This window comes from Salvia miltiorrhiza, chromosome 7, assembly GCF_028751815.1.
Source record: "Salvia miltiorrhiza cultivar Shanhuang (shh) chromosome 7, IMPLAD_Smil_shh, whole genome shotgun sequence".
Classification (NCBI taxonomy): domain Eukaryota; kingdom Viridiplantae; phylum Streptophyta; class Magnoliopsida; order Lamiales; family Lamiaceae; genus Salvia; species Salvia miltiorrhiza.
Genome location: NC_080393.1, coordinates 29,914,378 through 29,936,912, shown reverse-complemented (window position 1 = coordinate 29,936,912; position 22,535 = coordinate 29,914,378). Strand labels below are relative to the sequence as shown.

The 22,535-nt window shown below is 38.4% G+C and overlaps 2 protein-coding genes across 2 annotated transcripts; both read left to right on the top strand.

The window, feature by feature from the left end:
* Positions 1 to 285: 285 nt before the first annotated feature.
* LOC130994064 (AAA-ATPase At2g46620-like) lies at positions 286 to 8,756 on the top strand. The gene is made up of 3 exons (XM_057919098.1): positions 286 to 642; positions 8,391 to 8,487; positions 8,662 to 8,756. The coding sequence occupies exons 1-3, from the start codon at positions 286 to 288 to the stop codon at positions 8,754 to 8,756; spliced, it is 549 nt and encodes a 182-aa protein (XP_057775081.1).
* Positions 8,757 to 21,497: 12,741 nt separating this feature from the next.
* LOC130994063 (probable carboxylesterase 5) lies at positions 21,498 to 22,001 on the top strand. Its single transcript, XM_057919097.1, has one exon. The coding sequence runs from the start codon at positions 21,498 to 21,500 to the stop codon at positions 21,999 to 22,001; it is 504 nt and encodes a 167-aa protein (XP_057775080.1).
* Positions 22,002 to 22,535: the final 534 nt, after the last annotated feature.

The window sequence follows — 22,535 nt, the reverse complement described above, 5'->3', positions numbered from 1 at the left end:
GATGCCAGTTAACTGCTGAGGCGGTGGAAGCTAAAGGACGTGCGATTGTTCGTCAACATAGACGACGAAACAGAGAGAAACGGACGGTGGAGATCGACTTCGTTCACGCATCCGGCGACGATGGAGACGATGGTGATGGATGCGGATCTGAAAATGAATATCAAATCGGTTTTAGAAATTTTTTTGAAATCCAGGCAGTATTACCACCGATTAGGCCACGTTTAGAAGCGAAGCTACCTGCTGTACGGGTCAGCGGGGACCGACAAATCCACGTTCATAGCTGCGATGGCGAAGTTTCTAAGCTACGACGTCTACGAGATTAATCTGCACAAGGTGAGAAACGACGCCGATTTGAAGTACCTTCTCCTCCAAACGACGAAGAAGTCGTTGCTCGTGATCGAGGATCTCGACCGTCATTTAGAGGATAAATCGATGGAACTAAGCTTATCCGGAGTCCTCAACCTCAACTTCATGGATGAAATATTCTTCTGCTGCGGCGAGGAGAGAGTCATGGTCTTCACCATGAACAACAAGGAAAACGTCTGCGCGTCGATCCTACGCCCCGGGAGAATCGACGTCCACATCAACTTCCCCATTTACGATTTCACCGCGTTCAAAAATTGGAGCGGCCAGAATCTAGCTGTATTTGCAAAGAAACCCTGCACATTTGGTTGGGGTGGGGCCCACCGCAAAAATAATAATAAAAAAAATTAAGTTTAACAGCCGTTAAACGCGGGGGGCAATCTGCACCCTTGTTTCAGGAGTTCAGGGAAGTCAACGCGCCTTGACCGAGTATTGGGGGATAAACACTCTAAGGGATGTAGTTCAGGGGGCAATCTGCACCTTAACCCTAATTATAATTGCATAAAGAAATTTATTATTTGTATTTGTATCAATCTAAATAAAATGTTGAAATTAAATATGTCTAAAATATAGAGAGAGATTAAAAAGAGAATTTAGATAAATAAAATAAAATAAAAATATAGGGGTGTCATGTAGGATAGATGATTGAATTATATTTCATATTATCTCTAATATGTCTATATAGGTCCGGTGATGACCACTAAAAGATTAATGTGATTCAATATTTTCAAAAATATATGAATTAAAATTCACAAAATGAGAATTTTAAGAGTTCAATTTTAAGAGAGGATATTGGAGATGCCACATAGCACCCTAAATAATAGAGAGAGCTCGAATCACTTATCGTATTATATATTTGATATGGTAATATAGTAACTTATACATAAATTATCTTGAATAAATGCACAAATTACGTTTAATGCAACAATTTATCCATAAAATTATAAAAAAAAAATATGTAATTTAGAATTAAGAAGACATCAATTAAGAATTTAAAAAAAGAAAGATCGAAATATAATATGGAAAAAATGTATAAATTAAGAATTTAGAAAAAGAAAAGATAATAGTTAAGAAGCAAAAACACCCCTAACGTTTACATTGAAAACCAATAGGTCCCTAACGTTTACAAATTGGGACAAATAAGTCCCTCAGTCTAACGACTGTGAATACTAGGGACCTATTTGTCTCAATTTGTGAACCTTAGAGACCTATTTATCTCATTTGTGAATGTTAGAGACTTATTTGCCCGAATTTGTAAATATTAGGGACTTAGTTGCACAAACATAATGTTAGGGATCGTTTTGATTTTCAATGCACACGTTAGGGGTGTATTTAATACTCCCTCTGTCCACGAAATGAATACCTATATTTTCTTTTTCGTCCATCTACAAAATGAGTACTCATTTCCATTTTTGAGAAGTGTACCCCACAAAACTCTTTGATTAATACACTAAAAAAGGTAGAACCCTTATTCTATTCACACTACACTAAATATATTTCTTATATCATCCACAAATGAGTACTCATTTCGTGGACGGAGGGAGTACTTAAATAGTCTATTAACTTGTATTCATCCAACGTACCAACCTAATTTTAGGTTGGCATGTGAAATATAAACATGATGATTTATTATTAAATGAGAATTTATTAAAAGAAAAAACGAAAATCTAAACCCTTGAAAGCACAGAGAAGCAGACTAAGGGTCGAGCCTCATTAAAACCTCAACTTGAGGAAAAAGAGTACTCGTCTATAGAAACGAAGAAGAAACTGTGCGGGAGCGGAGTGAGGCCACCTCAGAGACTCCGGCCTAACCATCATCCCTAGGTAGTCTCGGCTCCCCAACACAGAAAAGAGCAAAACCAAGAACAAAAAAAATAAAAGAAAAGAGCACTATAAGCCAACAAGACAAGCAACACGAAGACTCCACCAATCGTGTGCAACCCCAGCTGAGACCCCAAACCAGCAAGTCCCATGCAAACCCACAATGAAGGCAAAAACCGCCAAGATGGGACCTCAAAACACAAAACCAAACAACAACACAGCTAACATACCTCATCCTCGAACAACTCTCGCAGCTAACCGAAGACCAGCGCTTTGAAAAGAGCAAGACACGGCGTATCAATGATCAAAACTCGCTGGTCCCAAGAACTCGACGCCAACGACTATATTTCTTCGCCGTATTTTCTCTCTCATCTTCTTTCTTTAGAAAATTTCTTTCTCTTTTTTTATTTAAATTGATTTTTCCCAAAAATAGTCGAACTTGATTCGTAAAAAAAATTCAATATCTATATAATATATAATAACGCTTACGGATTGCTGAAAATAGTAACTTCATTTTTCTATTTTCTAATCTTTCCGTTTTTAGATATTAATTATAGTAAATAGTTATAGTAACTTCGTTTTTATGTTTACAAATTTCTAAAAATAATACATTTAGTTTTCCCAATTTCCACTATTCATTTGTTGAAAATTAAATATGTAAATGCTACAACTTATTCTTTGGTATTTTTACATTCAGTAGTAATTAATAACATAAATTAGAATAACACAAATTACTACTTCAAATTAATTTTAACAATGTATACGCATGTCAGTTCCAATATAATTTTTAAGAGAAGTTATTTATGTTATTTAGGTTGTATACATAATACTCCCTCCGTCCGCCAAAATTATGTAAAATTGCTTGGGCACGAGATTTAATAAAATTGGTGATGATTTTGATGTAGTGGAGAAAGGGTCCCACCACTTTATGAGATGTGTGGTTGAGATTGAATTTTGAGTGAGTTTTTTGTAAATAAAGAGTGTTAGTAAGGATAAAATATTAAAGAGGATGGTGGGACCATTGCCATAAAAGGAAAGTGACATAATCTTGGCGGACGCCAAATATAGTAATTTTTACATAATCTTGGCGGACGGAGGGAGTACATGTATAAATTATATAGTTCATATCATATCATTATATAATACGGTTTGGGATTCTTGGTCTCTCCTTAATCCTAGGTCCTACGTAGCTTCATGAGGGAACTTTATTTCAAATCTCTGTAATTCTAGAGCTTATAGCTTAATACTATACATCTTATGTGGAAAAATAATTCCACATGTAATATTTATTTGTATTATTCTCATACTCACTTTAAAGCATAAAATTTCTTGAAAATAAAATATTGAAAACTAACAGTTGCCTAACAAAATCAAGTTCTATCGTCTCACTCCAAACTATGAAAGAGATTCACCACCGTCACCGGCATCTCACCTTTTCCACCAGGCAATCCCAAGTCGGCGGTGCCATGCTTATTTATCTCTCCGAAATTCAATTTTCTTTTCCCCGTCTCCACCAGACTCCCCCGTTCCCCCGCCATGATTTGCCACAGTTCGGCTCCAAGTCAGCGATGTCGTCCTTCACTTTCGTCATTTCTCTGAGTATCTGACTCTCTCCTCCCGCAGCAGCCCCATAGCCAGTATAGCAGGTAGCGCGCCACCGCATCTCTGCTCCGTCAACCACCATTCTCTGACCCGACTGCCTCGGCACTACCTTTCCACATTGGCTCTCTCCTTTCTCCCACCGCGATTCTTCTTCCACGACCATGATAAGCGATCTGTCCCCTCCATCTTCCCTTGACGTCGTGATTCCTCTTACACAACAATGGTAAGTATTAAATTAGTTTTCTGATTTAATGTGTTTGACTATTGTGAATATAGAATGATTGTGGTGAACTTTAGAAATAACAAATTTTGGAAAAAACTTTAATAATGGAAACTTATAACCTAGATTGTTAGCTATAAATTCCTTAGTTAAAATGATTTAGGTCGCACCGTGTTTTTACAGCCAACGCAAGGTATCTTTTTTCTTATTTTGTTGCGATTTTTTCTTCTTTGATCATTGTTTTTTGATGCGTATCTATGCATTTAGTATCCTACTTCAGTTTGTGTTTATTTCTCTTTTGGTGGGATTGTTGTATTGGCTCGATCATGTTTTAAGTCGGTCTATAATGTATTTGATAGGTTTCCTTATTGATGGGATGCCGTATCGATTTGAGCGTGCGTCGCTTCGTGCACTCGTGTATCTTAAATTAAAGATCGTGATAAAATCTTTATTTTGTTATAAAAATAAAAAAAATATTTAAAATGAATAATCATTACACGACTCTTTCTTGAACTCATCATATAAATTCGCTCCCGAGTTCAACACAACCACTACCGAAATTTTGCACGATCAAAATCTCTTAACTCTCAAAACACTTTGCAGTGCATTTCGAAGAAGGGAAAACTACAAATCCAAAAAATCTCTTAGTTTACTCTGTGAGAACTAAACGGTTGACTTACAGCCATTAAAAAAGAAATCCTAAGGTTAATTAGATTCTCCTGTTTAATGAGGATTTTAGACATAGGAGCAGCTTACTCTAAACCACATTAAAACTATTGTATGCTTTACTTTTAGCACCTTTCAACTATTATACTCTCTCTGTCCTCAAAAAGTTTGCCCCTGTTTTGTTTTTGAAGTGTGTCCAAAAAGTTTACTCCAATCTACTTACTTTCTACTTTTGTACTTGACTCTACTATCAACTTTACACTTACAACCCATTAAACACTATTTTGTACATGACCCCACCATCAAATAACTTCTTACCGACTTTTATTAAAACCTATGTCATTCCCCTTGGGACAAACTTTTGAGGGACAAATGGAATATTAAATTGTCATTTAGTACACATTACCACTACATCATATCAGCATATCTCATTAACGAGCCCCTATTTTGAGCTCAGTTTTATGTTGTATCTCAAGTTTTTTTTTGTTTATGTTTCGGAGGACACTGTTGAAGCAAGGCATGATCGAGGTGGAAATGGGCACGGTGGAGAACTATTCTGGAGAATGGGAATGTGCTGAGAGATGGTCAGACACTCGCTGAGTGGATTAGTGTAAATGAAGATACAGTCATATGCTAATTGCTGGAGCAGACGTTATGGCTAGATCATAGAGTACTGCTCAAAACAGGGACTTCATTGGACCATATGCAAGATGGGACAAAACTTCCCATTGATTGAGCGTCAGCCTAACTAGTATTCAGAGTTAGAATTCCATCCATGACAATCATACATAAGGTAAAGCCAAGACGACTTAGAAGAAACAGAAGAAGATGAGCATGAAAGAGATGAGAAGTGATTGGCATCACGACCAAGAAGATGACGTGGCAGAAGCGAGCGAAATTAGGAGGAGAATAAGGAGTAATATCGATCTCCCCTAAAAACCAGGAAAAATTGTATCAAATTTCTCCCGATAAGCATGGACCGAGGGAAAGTTGAACCGGAGAAGAAGTCCTCGCGCTAAAAGGAGATTCAAGTGCATTGAACCTGGACAATTGGAATCTAAGAAGGATCTCTCGGCCCATCCACTTGTTGGCCTTAAATACCTTTTTCCCATGTTCATTTAGTGTGCATGAAATTCGAGAACCATATGTTTGTACCACCAAAAAAAATTAATTTATGTTTTTACTGTTAACTCTTGGTTTATGTAAGATGATCGAAGTTTTAGTTTGTTAACGCTTTTGTTCGGCAATGTTGGAGTTTGCCCAATTTTGTTTAGTAGTAAGTTTAATTTCCTGTTATTTATGTTTTATTTATTACGTCTATTATTTACTTTATGTCCGACTAAGTTAATAAGCAGGGGTTGGGCAAGGTGCAACGTATATGAACTTATAAATCGTGAGGTTGTTTTGTACCTAATAAACAACATGTGTGTTCTTGAACTACCAAGCTTAATTCTAATGATTGAATTTTACTTGATTAGTTAACAGGCTATTAATTAATTGAGTAGAAATATATCACTTATAACTCGAGGTTATAGGGTGCGTAGAATCATTATACGCCCTGAGGATGTCGAGGGTACGGAAGGTTGAAGTAGGCTACGGTTTGCCTTTGTCAATATCATGTCTATATAGGGCTCAATGCTTCTTAGTTTAATTGCATATATGGAGATGTCCACGTCTATGGAAGTGCACGTGACAAGTGAGTATATTGTCACATGTCATTGATAGTTTATACTGATAGACAAACGTACTAATGAATATCTTCACCAAGGAATGATAGAGTAAGTATCCGTGGATTCAACCACATGCCCAAGTTGTCTTTTATTATTGATTTTAGTTTGTTTAGTGTTTTTCGTTCCTCTTCGTTTTTAGTAGGTTTAGATTTGTCCCTTGAGCCCAAGATTTGGATTCGATGACATGATGTATTCATGCGTTTCATATTCCACCCATAGTTTGCTCCCAGAATTATAGTCATCCCTACCCCCTACGTCAATTCCGCGAGCCTCTTATCCATTCTCATTTAATCACGGCGAGGGACAAATCCAAAAAGAAAAACTCATATTGGGTTTAGGAATAATCATGCTCGTATTGATTACTTCCACCACATCAAGGTGACACTCTACCGCTGAGTTATGTCCCTTCCATGCCCTCATCTAGAAATAGAACTGACAAATACCTAAGTCAAAAGGTCGAGAGACTTAACGCCACTATTCTTGAACAATTTAGAGCTCAGTCTTCTTTTTGCACTATTACGAATATGCAAATAATGGTCCAAATCGAATTAAATTGTCAATTGCCCCTATCAGATATTTGAATTGATTAGCGATTCCGAATGAACTGGAATTACATCCCCTTTCCATTCAAGAGTTCATATATGTTTTCACGCCCCTTTGAGACCCCAAAAAGTGGACAAATTCCTTTTCTTAAGTCTTAAGAACACATACAAGATTCATCACTACAAAAAGGATGGTAACCCCACCATTAACCACTTCATTTATGAATGTCATAGTAATAGAAATACATGTCCTACCGAGACATAATTTTATAATTTGCTTGCCTTTTGCCTAGCAGGCAAAGATTTACCTACAAGGAAATGATGATTCATTCGGATCGACATGAGAATCCAACTGCATTGCATTGTCATAATCCATGTTGTATATTTTACATTTGAAAGAGGTTGACTTCCTTGCTTTTCTTGTGTATACGTCTAACCTTTTTCTCCTAGGCCTACAAGGATAAAATGTAGAACTGGTGCTAACAGATCATCACAGAAGAAAGGACTTACCAAGCTAAGATCATTAATTAATCTAAATCACTAACTAGTACTAATCGAATACTAATCTAAAATAATACTCCCTCCGTCCCAGCTTTTTGTATCCACTTTTAGTAGTATTTACTACTAAAAGTGGATACAAAAAGCTGGGACGGAGGGAGTATAATATAAAATACTAATATAATAGAAAAGAATTGTCCTTCCTTTATACTTTCCCTGGTTTCGTTGCAATCGCGGGCTTTACGCAATCGATTAGATTAGATAGATATCCCTTCAACACAATATAGGTCATCGAAAGGATCTCGGAGACCCACCAAAGTACGAAATCCATGATCTTTCATAAAACGGATTCATATTCGGAGAGTGCATAACTGCATGGATAAGCTTATACTAACCTGTCAATTTGGGAACCATCGAATTCGATATTTTATTGTCCTTATTAGGTATCAGAAAGTAATTGGAATGCAATAAGATCGATTCATATAGAAGAAATGGTTCTCTCTTGATTCTGTACATATGGGATGGGGATAGAGAAAAATAAAAAATCAAAGATTTCACGTAGTTCTTTTGATCGAAAAACCAATTAGATTTATTTCGTACCCTTCATTCAATTGTTAAATTCTACATAATCAAACGTACGGAACTTAAGGAATGATAAATGATATATAAAAAAAGAAAAACAAATTAATATTAAATAAAAAAATGAAGTAGAAGAACCTAGATTCCAAATGAACAAATTGAAAATTAAAATTTTTTTAGTCTCGAAGAATAAGGGGCAAGAAGATTGATCAAGAAATATATCTTGTTCTTATTATGGGATATTGATTGGATCCGCATATGTTTGGTTTGGTAAAGAGAATAATCTTTTCATTTGAGAATAATAAAAAAATGAAAAATGTTCAATTGAAACATGAAAACATGATTAAATTATCCCTAGTTACTCTTCAGGACAAAGTGGAAGAAGGGAAAGGATTCTCGAGCGCGGAAAATGATCCAGTAAATTCAAAGGAATTGAATGAGGACCTATGTGAGGTGAAAATCTCATGTACGGTTCAATAGAGTGGCAGTAAGGGTGACTTGCCTGTCAACTTTTCTACTATTACCCCCAAAAAATCAAACTATGTCTTACATAATGTTGCCAGAGTACGATTAACCTTTGGATTTGAAATCACTGCGTATATTCCTTGTACTGACTATAATTCACAATAACATTCTCCAGTCTTAGTAACAGAGGGAAGGGTTAAGGATGTACCCGGTGTAAGATATCACATTGTTCGAGAAACCCTAGATGTTGTCGAAGTAAATGATCGTTAACAAGGTGTTCTAGTGCTTTGTAGATTCTTATCCAAGACGTGTATCATTTGATGATGCCTAGAAACATGTGAAGTGTATGGCTAACCCAATATTGAAAGTTTCGTAAGGGTATTAAAATAGGCTACCACGAGACAAAAGATCTTCTTTCTAAAGAGATTCGATTCAAACTCTTATATGTCCAAGGTTCAATATTAAAATAATATTGATATTTATTTAAGTTAATCATGTGAAATGAGTGTAACGATTAAGTCAATATAAATTTACAAATAAGTTGCTTGTAATGCACGAATAGCCATTCAAACCTAGACTTGAATGCTAGATGGGGCGAAAATTTCATCATATTAAATAAAGTACGGTTATTCGTGCATTACAAACAACTTATTTGTAGATTTATATTGACTTATTGCTATTCTCATTTATCATGAAAATAGTAATTCTCATTATAATCCAACCACACACATACACACACACACACACACACACACACATATATATATATATATATATATATATATATATATATATATGGTTAGGTTCCATGGAGAATTATATTTTTCGAGAGAATGGAGAATAACAAATAGATCAATAAAATTCTACGAACAATCCAACATAACTAATGAACAGACATATATTCACTAAATATGGTGAAAATCTCGCTTCATCCAAGATTCGAACCCAAACTAAAATGTTTTTTTCATACGATACATTGATTTGTTCATAGAAATTATTTTTTTGATGAAAATACAAAATATATAAATAACGAAAAAAGGTGTAGCATACACAAAAAATCTCGGGCGTACCCAAGGGGAAGACAATTGCCACAAAAACACAAAACCTCAAGTGAGGCCAAGTGGGGCAGGGGGTGGGGTAGTTGAACCTTAAAAAGGCTCATTTTCCAAATATGAAAAAAAAAACTATCCTATTCTATTTCCATTGTAACAAACAGGAAATAGTTTGTTTTCAGAATATAAAAACTTAAATTTCCTTATTAAGCATTCCTAAAGAAGTTTAGGATGCTGGGGTGGAAAGATAAGGAAAGGTAAGAATTCCAAATAAATTTTCGCATTTTGCAAGCAATTTGTTTCTATTTGTTATTTATGATTTCATCATTTTTTTTTTGTTGTGGTTACGTGAGTTGTGACAGAACCGACAGTAATGAGGGGATGCCAAGCAGGGATTTGTTGATGGCTTGCTCCCCAAAACGCACCCACACACACTTATTAATTATTTGACAATGTGGTACAAGCCATGGCCGTGTGGAACATTAGATGAATCCACACCCCAAACAACACGGAGTCATACAAAAAATGAGGACCCTGGCGAAGGCCGTGGCCTACTTTTCATTTGGCTACATGCGACCTAGTGTATGCTTTAGCAGCTAGGCATGAACCCAGGGAACAGCAACGCAAAAATCCATCAGATAGCAGGGCCTTGGCATTAAGAGAAACAGCAGCAGCCGAAGGGTTTAACTGCCAACTCAAAGGGCTGGTCCGAGGAAGTAGTGACAATGAGAATGCAATCTCTAGGGAAGTTCCTACCTGCCCATAGTAGGAGCACAATGCAGAGTTATCACTAGAACCGAAGTGTAAGAAAGTAGGGAGAGAAAAAGGAAGTTCAACACCTGAGCAAGCCTTTTCTTGATCTTGCAGCTCCAAGGACATTCGGTTGTGATGATAGCAGATTATCAGAGGACTTGGGGCATGAGTGCTCAATTCATTCCAGTCAAAGGTGCTCGTCTTTATGTAGTATTACTTTCAAGATGAGCTCTAACATCTTCAGGTGGGTAGATCTCATTGAGGCAGCGATAAATGTCACTCTTGATATCTGACTCAACCTAAACACTACGCTAGATTGACTTGCAATAGGACGAGATCTATTGTAACGTGTAAGCTAACCCAAGTCGTCTCTCAAGGAAGATTTAACAGGGCTTCTAATTGTATCACAACGAAAGCAGTAAAGGTTGTCGTTTGAAAATTGTAAAATTAAACTAACACTTGTAAATTAAACTTAACGTAAAATTAAACTCGGAATTAACTAGGCAAAACACAAATACTTAAGCATAAATAAATTACTCACCCTAGACAAAATTAAACGATAAAGTAAAGGCTACTCGAATTTAAACGCTATTACGCTAAGAATTTAAACAACTGTAATTAAAAGCTTCTAATCTAAACTGACATAAACGAAATTGCATAATTGAAAGCAAAACATAATTCAAGTAGAAGCAAAGAATTAACGTAAATACGAAATATCGAAATCGTTGCGAGAAGCGAATCACTGTCACTTGATTACAACTCGAAACAGTAAACTAAAACAAACTGAATTGAACGCTAACTTAGAACAAAAACTAGGAAATTTTAATAACTATGAAAACGAGAAAACTGTAAAGTGTTTTGATGCCTAAGGTAGAAGATTATCTTGGTCCGAAGGCTAAAAGTTATCTTTTTCATGATGAACATTAACCCCTTTACATAGACTACCTTTCATCAACCCTAAAGACCATCAAGAACGGCCCAGCAAAACTGGGCCTAAGAGATAGAATCGTGACAGCAAAGGAAAGTTCAGGCTGGAAAGAGTGCTCAGCAAGTAACAGCAGCGCTGGCGAGTGTTTGCCAGCTCTGAAGCAGTGCTGGCAGCCTTGCGCGTGATTGCCAGCGCTGGCGACTGTGCGCGCAACTGTCAGCTCTGGAATATTCAGCTCTGTAGAATTGTAGTATGCTCTGGAGTTCAGCAGGTCTGGCAAGTTTTTAGTCAGCTCTGGTGAGTTTTGGTCAGCTCTGTAACTTAGCTCTATCGACTCAGGAGTTCGGCTCTGTCGAGTTTGGTCAGTTCTGGAACTCAGCTCTGTCGACTCAGGAGTTCGGCTCTGTCGAGTTTGGTCAGTTCTGGAACTCAGCTCTGTCGACTCTGGAATTCAGCTCTGGCTGCCTCGACCGCTCTGGGGAGCCTTGTCAGGGCTGGCGAGTGATTATCAGCGCTGCTGGCACCAATTTGAGCCCAAATAAGCGATTTCTGATCCAAAATCTGCAAACTATGATTATTTCTCCTATTTTATAAAAATCTCCTGCAACACGTCAAACACACTCATAAATGCACCAAATTCCAGAATATTTAACTCAAATTTAGCACAATCAAACCCCCAAATTAAGAACAATTAGGCATGAATCAATATCCTTTACCACTTTAAAAATGTCGAAGGGTTCGTTTTTAAAAATTAATTTGTTACGGGCAAACCATAACTGATAAACAGTAATAGCAAGAGCTAGCTATTTTGGCTTATGTACGATGGCCGACCCTTTCTTTTTTTTCAGTTAGATGCTTGATTGCACTGAGGATTGTCCCCATAATCTTCTTGATTCGGAGCCAAACTTTGATTTGGTACCAGACCTCTTTGGTACCTGCACAAGCAAAGAAGAGGTGATCATGGCTCTCGTCAAAGTTTTTACAAATAGAACAGAGTTTAGGAACTCCCTCAAGTCTATCGACTGTTTTGAGCCTTCCTTGAATCGCCTTCCACAACGTGATTGAGCATCGCGGGGGGATGAATCCTTTCCAAATTGCCTTATGCCAAAAAAAATTCTCCCCTTTGGGGCGGAGGAATTCATTGGCAACCGCGGTGATGTTAGAGGTAGCCCATTCCTTGATTTTTCCTTCCGCCAGGTGGGCATCATTGTTGTGCTTGGTGAGGATGGAGTCTCGAACTTTGAGTATGTTTTCGAGAGGTGAAGAGTCGCAGCGATGTTCGAGGGCAGTCCAGATGCTCCTTCCCTTCAGGTATTCGACATGGATCCATTGCACCCATAGGGAGTCCTCTTTGGCAGCAATATTCCAGAGATTTTTAACCAATAGCGCTTTGTTCCATACCGAGAGGTTACGTAGAGCTAGTCCACCCTCCTCCTTGGGATAGCACACTTTGCTCCACGCAACTAGACTTGTGGCAGAGCCCCAAACAAACTTCCTTACCAGGGTGTTGATACGGTCAATAACACATGATGGTAGAAGGAAGACTTGCAGCCAAAAGCACTCGATACCTTGGAGGACCGATCTTGCTAGTTCAAGTTTACCTGCCATTGAGAGATTGATGTTAGACCATTTATTAATAGAATCAACAATATTTTTAATAAAATGTTCATATTGAGAGGCTAGAAGTTTTTTCGATGCTAGTGGAATCCCAAGTATTTACTTGGGAGATGTCCAATAGCAAAACTAAAGAGATCAATAATCTCCTGTTTATGAGCTCCGAAGACTCCTCCCAAAAAGATTTGTGATTTGCTTCTATTGATTTGTAGTCCCGATACACATGCAAATTCAGATAAAGTGTCAGCCAAAATTTTCATGTATCCCAGGTCGCCTCTTCCAAATAACAGCAGATCATCGGCAAAAGCCAAATGAGAAATTTTCAGCTTTTCACATTTTGGGTGATAGTTAAATTCCTTTTCCACTGTCCTTAGTTGTAGAAGCCTAGAAAGGTACTCCATACAAAAAAGGAATAGTGTTGGAGACATAGGGTCTCCTTGTCTGAGTCCACGTTTTCCTTTGATGAAGCCGTGATGTCCACCATTGATAGAGATGGCAAAGGTGGCAGATGAAACGCAGGTCATAATCCAATGTATAAATGCTGGGTGGAAGTTCAATCCACGGAGAACACGGTCCAGGAAGTCCCACGATATTGAGTCGTAGGCCTTTTGGAGGTCGATTTTCAGCATACAACGAGGAGATATACGTTTCATTTCATACTTTCGAATGATTTCCTGTGCAAGAAAGATATTATCAGTGATTACTCTATTTTTAATGAAAGTAGATTGAGAATGATTGATAAGGAGGTTAAGTGAAGACTGCATCCTTTTGGTAAGGATTTTTGTGATTATCTTGTACACCACATTGGTACAAGCAATCGGCCTAAAGTCCGCTGCCGTGGGGTTGTGCGCCTTCTTGGGTATGAGAAAGATAATGGTGTGGTTAAGTTCTAGCCAAATGATTCCATAATTGAAGAACTCCTGGACAGCTTTCACCACATCATTTCCCACCAGTTGCCATTATGATTTGAAGAAGGCTGACGAGAATCCGTCTGAGCCGGGGGCTTTATCACTATCGATGTCCCATAGGGCTTCTTTAATCTCATTTTCTGTAACAGTTTGGATCATTTCATCTCTAAGGCTTGGGCTTAGTACTAGTCCTTCTTGGAAAACTTTAGCTTCAACCGGATTCGCATGAACTGATGAGCCAAAGAGGTCCTGATAGAACTCGGTTATAAGCTTTACGACTTCATCCATGTTGTATGTAGCCTCGCCATTTTCCTTGCAAATAAACGAGATAGTGTTAGTAGATATTCTCTTATTAACCATTGAATAGAAGAATTTAGTATTTTTGTTTGCTAGTGTTAGGTCCGGAGGGTCTCGAATAGGTGTATGAGGGGGGAATACACCTATGGGCTATTTTTCTCCTCTAAAACAGAGGAATCTCAAGATGGAGATCAAAACGAAACTTTACAAGCAAACTGTGACACCTGTTAACAGAAATGAGTTTTGACCAAACAGGGTTGACGACTGATACTGAAATCTCTTCAGTAAGGAGTTATCAGTTAGGTTACTGGAACTTAACTGATGCACGTAAAGGCTTCAGTCGAGTTTGCTAAAATAGATATGATATCACTCTTCCTGACTATCAGATGATAGATCGGTTAGACTGATATCGTACGCAGCGAAAATAACTTTGTTTCGTAATAGCCTCGGTTGAGCACGTTGTTAGTCTTAGATTTCTCTTTGCAGTTATTCAGTATTCAGTTTATCAAACGAAAGAACACAAGTAAGAATGTAAAACTGAAAGCTGTAAATAATACAGAGACTTTTACGTGGTTCGGAAAACACTTTCTACATCCACGGTCGGTTGATCAGACCAACAATCCACTCCGCAAGTGCTTAACTGGTGCACTGCAAACTAAACCGTGTGCTTTCCGGGTGCACACAACCATACCATTGAAGATTCCACTCTTCAGTACCAACACTTCACTCGCGTTGGATTTCTCACTCCTAGCACAACCCGCGCTAGGATCTCACAGAGTCAGAGTACCTTCCTGAACTCCTTACCACTCAAACACTCGATTCTATCTCTCGAAAGGAGGTTTGAAAACTTGCCAACTATACTTCAAAGAACGAGTTCTTTGGAGCAAGTTTGACCTAGGCTTCTGGGTAAACAGAGGTTTGCCTAAGGTCTAAGAGAATGTGTGTAATCAGTAGTGACTGATTTTTGGCTTTGGAATTCTCTTCTTCGATTCAAGCTTTGGGGAGGTTAAGCTTTCCGCTGAGAAACTATTTTGGTAGAGTTTCAGCTAGGGGTGGAGCAAAATACCGAAAAATCGGTATACCGCACTTACCGTACCGAAAAAATACTGAAAATACCGAAATTTCGGTATACCAAAAATTTCGGTACGGCAATGGTATCATTTTCCTCATACCGCGGTATACCGATATATACCGATACCGCGGTATATGCTGAAAAATCGGTATATACCGTTGTTTAGGTATATACCACCGGTTTATACCGAAAAAATCCATATGCTGTCAGAATCAATTATATATATATATATATATATATATATATATTATTAGTGGTAAATTATTTTTTTGCTTTGTTGAAGATGTGGAGTTTAATTGTTAGAAAGTTATTTGTATTTGTTTAATGAAATTTCAATAAGTACAAATATACGGTATATCTTAATGGTTTGGCAATTTAGGCATGAAACGATATAACAATAATTTCGGTAATACCGTAAGGTATGGCATACCGCACTATCGGTACGACAACGGTATGAAAATTCTCATACCGAAATTTTCGGTATGCCGATCTTCGGTATACCGAAAAGTACGGTACGACAATGGTATGGAAATTCTCATACCGCAATTTACGGTATGGTATACGGTATGACGAAAATTTTTCGGTATACCGTACCGATCCACCCCTAGTTTCAGCTTATGTCGTTGAATCGGTGAAAATTGAAGTGATCCTCGAACACTATTTATAGGAGAGGTCATGAATAGATCCGTTAGCGAAGAACGTCTTCAAGATTTCTTCCGTTGGGGAGCATTTCGAATTTGAGCTGAGGCTTCAATCTTCGAGGTTCCTTGTTTGGTGGGAACGACTATGTTGAAGAGCAGGAGATGTGACGTCTCTGATAAAGTAGCCACCAAATAGGAATGACCTCTGCAGAGAGGGATGATCCTGAGATCTCTGCATTTAATGTGGCTGTACTATGTGAGTACGTGGCTTCCTTTTGAACGTTGGAAGTTCAGTCCGAGGAAGAATGTTTAACTGATACTTGACTTTAGTATCAGTCCGCTGAGTCCACGCGGCACGCATTAAGTAATCAGTTCCAAACTGATTCTTCAACTGATACTTCAGTTGGTATCTTCAGTCTTCAGTCCTTCCTCCTTCAGTCTTCAATCTTCAGAACCGCAACCTAAACTAGAAACGAACTCTAACACTTGAGTTCAAATAGTTCTAGTCTATTACAATTAAGACCTATGGATTTTGGTATCATCAAAACAAGGATTAGGATATTCCACAAGGTTCCCAATAGCTAGGTTAAGATGTTGGCATTTAGCCTTCTATTTGAAGAAATCCTTCTCGGCTATGTCCAGGTTGGTGGCTGCCTTTCTCGAACTGATTTCTTCATTCCTAAGAGCTTCGTTAGTCGGGTCCTTATCGAGCTTCATCTGAATATCATTCAGTTTTTCCCTAGCCACCTTTGCTCTTTCCGTCAGATGACCATATTCTTTGTAGTTGAATTGCTTGAGTAATGTCTCCAAGTTTCTCAGTTTCAAACAAATTTCCAGTTGGTTCTTCCCACAATTTAATTCCTTCCAATTTTCCTGCACCATACCATGGAAGTTAGGGTGTTTCAACCAAAAATTAAAAAATTTAAAAGGACGGGAAATTTTTTTAATTTGGTCAAACATATAGATAATGGCAACGGAATGGTCAGAGTTTACTCCCCTTGTGAGGAATTCACATCTACAAAACAGTCCATCAGCAAGCCAACTATTGTTTTGCATGACTCTATCGATCTTAGAATAGCATTTAGTGTTTGTCCATGTAAAGAAGCATCATGTGGAAGGGATGTCGGTGAGTCCTCCTGCCGCGCATGCTTCAGTCAGGTCAACATATTCCTGTTCAGTTGGTGTAGTACCCCCAGCCCTTTCAGAGGGGTCCATGATGTTATTGAATTCACCAGCAATTAAGAGAGGGTTGCCTTGCAGACTAAGGTCAGTAAGAGTTTTCCAGAGAGGTTTGCGGTGACTGAGAGTATTAAACGCATAGACAAAAGCCATGGAGAACTCTTGCTGCGTTTTTAGGCAAGTTACATTCATAGCAATGACTTGGGCATCCTTCTTAAGAGTTAGAGCACTAACAATCAAAGGATTCCAGCATACTAAGATTCTACCCACTTTTATTATCTCAAAGTTATGTTCATAGAAATTATTGATATATATATATGGTTAGGTTCCATGGAGAATTATTTTTTTCGAGAAAAATGGAGAATAACGAATAGATCAATAAAATTCTACGAACAATCCAACATAACTAATGAACAGACATATATTCACTAAATATGGTGAAAATCTCGCTTCATCCAAGATTCGAACCCAAACCAAAATATTTTTTTCATACGATACATTGATTTGTTCATAGAAATTATTGACTTGTTCGCCCTCTTTTCATGCATTCTCTATTCTCTAAATGCAAAGACTTGGATGAGACCGAGTGTATGAATGAGACGGGTCGGGTTGGGGTTGAGGCAGGGGTCGGTCGTGGGTGACACGTCGGTTGAAAAACACGAAAAATTCAAAGTAATTAATTTTGTGATGGAAAGTAATTATCGATACGAAGAAATGTAATGTTTTTGAAACATTACCTTTCTTTATATCAATAATTACTTTTACTAAAACAATAATTACTTGATCAAAACAATTACATCGCACTCGTGCCCTAGTCTCAGAGCCCGCGCCCTCTACTATTCTGCCAGCCACCCACGCTATAATTCAAAGTAATTATTGTTGTGATGAAAAAGAATAATGATGTGAAGAAAGATAATATTTTTGAATATTACTTTTCTTTATTTTAATTATTACTTTTTATTACAACAATTATTTGGCCAAAATAAGTACACCTACGCCCGCACCTTCAGCCCTGCGCCCGGCGCCCTACGCTGCTCTGCCAGCCACATGTGTCCTCTGCCCCACCTGTGCCCTCCGCTGCTCTGCCCGCCCCGTGCCCGCGCCTTAGCCCTCCGTTGCTATGCCAGTTCCGCGCCCACTTCCTCGGGTCCGGTCGAATCAACACCTGTCTCATGCATGCACTTAGTTTCGCAGGAGACTGACTTTTTTCTAAATATATATATATATATATATATATATATATATATATAGGGGGCCGCTCCAATGAGACCCCCTAATTTTAGTGAGATCTAGGGCACGATCTTATGCGTTTATTTTATCAATCCTATGGCTGATATTGTATCTGGAGGGTGATTTTTTTTCGCAGGGTTCGAATCCTGGAGGGAGCAGAATATTTTAAATTTTGTTATTCATCAGTATATACTGCATTATTCATCAGTATATACGACCCTTTGTACTCATGTTACACGAAAAATAAGGGGTCTCACTGGAGCGCGCCCCTATATATATATATATATATATATATATATATATATATATATATATATATATATATATATATATAAGTGCGATTTATCTGCTGCAGATTATTACGACATACAGAAGTATCCAAGGCCATTGGTTGTGAATCTTCATGATATCATAAAAGAAAATACTCACTTCATTGTGTGTGTGTGCTGGCCTAGCGATAAAAGCTTAATATCCAAGACTTGAGGTCTTGTGTTTGAGTCCTCCATCGCATGGTCTTTAAAAATTTCTTTATTTATTTATACTCGCCTCGTCCCAATATTGTTGGCTCATATTCCTCTTTGGGTAGTCCCATGTAACATATCTCGTTTTCTTTTTTAGCCATAACTAGGGATGTATTAATAACATAATTAACTACACTATAAAATACTAAAATTTGCCCTAGTTTTTGCCCTCCCCCCTTCGAACTACCCCTCTCTTTCTCTCTCCTCATCTTCTTCCATCGGTTCTTATCCCTCCACCACCTTCACAGCATCCACCACCGTCCACCCTCCACTCTCCACCGCATCCACCACCCTCAACCTTACAGCTTCTCCACCACTGTCGCGCATCCACCGCATATACCTTCAATCTTGCACCCGCCGCTGTTACTCTACTCATCTCCTCGACGCGGTTGAAAGTCGCGGTGAAGAGTCAAAAGCAACGGAGGTGAAACCCTATCTTTGTGTACTCTACCCTTCTCCGCCTCCCATCCCTCCACTATCTCCACCGTCAACCTTGCCCCCGCCTCTCTCTCTACTCTTTTCCTTGAAGGCGGTGCGGCTTGATGGCTCTTCTCCTCAAAGGTGTGGCAGCGCGGTGGCTCGGTGGCGCTACAAAACATAGGTGGATGAGGTTGCAGAATGGGGAAGTTTCTCCCTTATTCAATTTTTTCTTTTGAGACTTTTGAGATTTTTCATAATTGGGGAATCACTCTTTGGGATTTTTTTAGCTTGATTTTGATATTTCACTGTCCTGGGAACTCTGTATCAAAGCTTGATTTCTGAAATTTTCTTTCTCATAAATCTGGTATTTTCCTGGTATTTTGTTGCCCATAACCAATAGTGAGTAGTTGAATGGGGTTTGGAGAGTAATAGGTTAGATGTTGAGGATGGGAACAACGAAGTGTTATGGAGAAATTTTGGAACTTCATGTCTATGAGAGAGAGAGAGAGAGAGAGAGATGAGAGACAGAAGGAAAGTTGAAGGCGAAGGGGCTGGCCTCACTGGAGATAAGAGCGGCGACGCCGACGTCGGAACTTTGAGAGGCTGAAACTCTGATGAAGAAAAAGTTTTTGAATCCTTGATTACCAATTACTAAAAATAATTTAAAATAACACTAAATATGTGGGTAACACATTATTTTCCTTAATTTCTTATCTCCTAAGTACCCGTGCCCAAAAGCTTTGAGCCATGAATATTAGGACAGAAGGAGTATAATTTATGAAAAAAAAAAATACTCACTTCATTTCTCTAATTTTGGCATATTTTTAATTTTGAGCTATCCCATTAATGTTGATCTTTTATTTTATTTATTAATTATTTTATAATATTAAATTAAAGGGTTAATGGCCGAAAAATATACGAACTATCACTGAATTTATACTTTGCACATGACCTTAAAAAATAGCTTCATAATACATCACATTTTGATTTAATTGGAATTTTCACACAGTGAAAGTTCTGATTAGGAATAATTTTGACCGGCCATAACGTGGACTGACTCAACCCAAAACACCTATGGAATTGACTCGCAATCGCACGATGTCATTCTAGTGTGATAAGCTAACCCAATTCCTCTCACAAGGAAGGCTAAATAGGGCGACTAATCATGCTACGCACATCAAGCAATAAAACCTAAACACTCTAAACATAGATTGGGTCTGTCACTCCACATCCGATTAACTAATGCGTAATTGAATGAAAGCATATAAAATTAACTAGGCGATAGATAAAAAGCAGGTAAAAGAAAGCAGTAAAAGGAAACATAAAAACTAGGGTTCTAATCTAACGATCTAGAAAACGATAAATCCAAAAACATAAATCAATAATTATCTAGGCAAGACAAATAACTCAAGGAAACTCAACATCCAAACTCAAAAGTGAAAACTCCACAACTCTTGATCCACAATAAGACTTAAGCAAATAAATCTAAGCAACAACGATGTAGCAATTGTAACTAAGCGAGAAAACTACGAACTTAATATCAAATCAAGCGGTAAAGAAAATCATTATCTTCAACAATCAACAATAGACAAAAATATATCATAATCATTCAAGCAATAAAACAATAAGAAGAGGAACGTAGAATAACTAATAAAGTAAGTGTTCTTACAATTGATTAAAGTAAACAACGATCTTATGTAATCTCAATGTTTCCAATGTTTAGAATCTCTCAAAAACTCAAGGAAAAAGGTAAAAATATCAGCTGGTGGCTGTGGAAATCGAGGGTGCTTTCAAAACCCTAGAAAGGGTTTAAATAGCATTTTCCGTTACTGGCATATTTTGCGCGGGCGGTGGCTGCAGTGAGGTGGCGGCATAGACTCACGGATGCCGTCGCCACACCCCTACGCAAATTGGAGTAGGTCTGCACAGACCACTGCATTGCGTAGTGTTTTTGTTTTGGTTTGTTCTCCCTCGTTTCAAATCGGATTTTACATCCATTTCGCCCACAAACTCGTATTGAGACAAGCTTCAATTATTCTTCAGACCATTCAACTCAATTCTGACTCCATTTTCATCCACGGATTAATCAATTCGAGCATAAAATCTCGAAACAATAAATTAGCACAGAAGCTCAAATCAATCAACTCTTAAGTAAACGAGACCAATATATAAATTAATATCACACATAAACACCTATAAACTCATCACAAAATAGGGCTAAACATGGACAACATGCAATATTACATGGCATGATACATGGTATTTTTTACACACTGGCAAGACACATGGCATGACACACACTTTTTTTTACACATAGCCTTTTTTTAAAATATCCGGCACAAACAAACCAATTTGTTCAGACTTTTCTTCGTCTCCAATCAAATCACATTTCTTCAATGGCCTCAGGAACTAAAGAAATCGCCGTCGAAATGTTGCCCTATTTCCACCTATTCACCGACGGCACCATTGAGAGGCTTCCTCCGCCACTCAACTCCTCTCCCTCAGACGACCCGGACGCCGCCGTCTGCTCCAAAGATGTCCTCATCGACCCCGACACCGATGTCTCCCTCCATATATTCGCGCCACACCAACGAGCTCCGCCGCAGAAACTCTCCCTCGTCGTCTACATCCACGGCGGCGCTTTCTGCATGGGAGCATCCAGCAGCCCCGCCTTCCACAATTTCATCTCCAAATTAGTCGAAAAGGGAAACCTAATCGCAGTCTCCGCCGACTATGGATTAGTTCCCGAAAACCCCCTCCCGATCCTATTTGACGACACGTGGAACGCGTTTCAGTGGATCGCCGCCCACGCCGATGGCGACGGCACCAATCCGTGGCTCAACGAGTATGCCGACTTCTGGCACGTGTTTATCAGGGAGAGAGCGCGGGGGCCACCATAGCGAATGACATGGTGATTCGCGCCGGAGTCCGCCAAATTGAGGGCGTCGAGATTTAGGGGATTTTCTTAGTGCATCATTTCTTCGGCAATAAGCAAGTGGACAAGCTGTACAAAATACTGTACCCTACGAGCAGCGGCCGTGATGACGATCCGCCGCTGAATTCGGCGGTGGACCCACAGATTCAACAGATGTCGGGGCTTTGATGCTCCGCTCGAAGTAGTCGCGGCGGCGAGGCGGTCCGGGCACAGTCGTCTGAAATCGGCCCTGTTGAGGGAAGGCTGCGCAAATTTGCAGATCTAGGGTTTGCATTTGGGTTTGCAAATTTTGGGAGACACGTCATTTAGGATTTAAGGGATAGTCAACGCATGTGCAAATTGCAATTAAATCAAAAAGTGATGTATTGGGGAGCTATTATTTAAGGTCATGTGTAAAATACAAATTCAATGATAGTTCATGTATTTTTCGGCCATTAACTCTAAATTAAATATAATTTCATATACATTTATAAATAATCTTAATTTTCTCAAGAAAGTG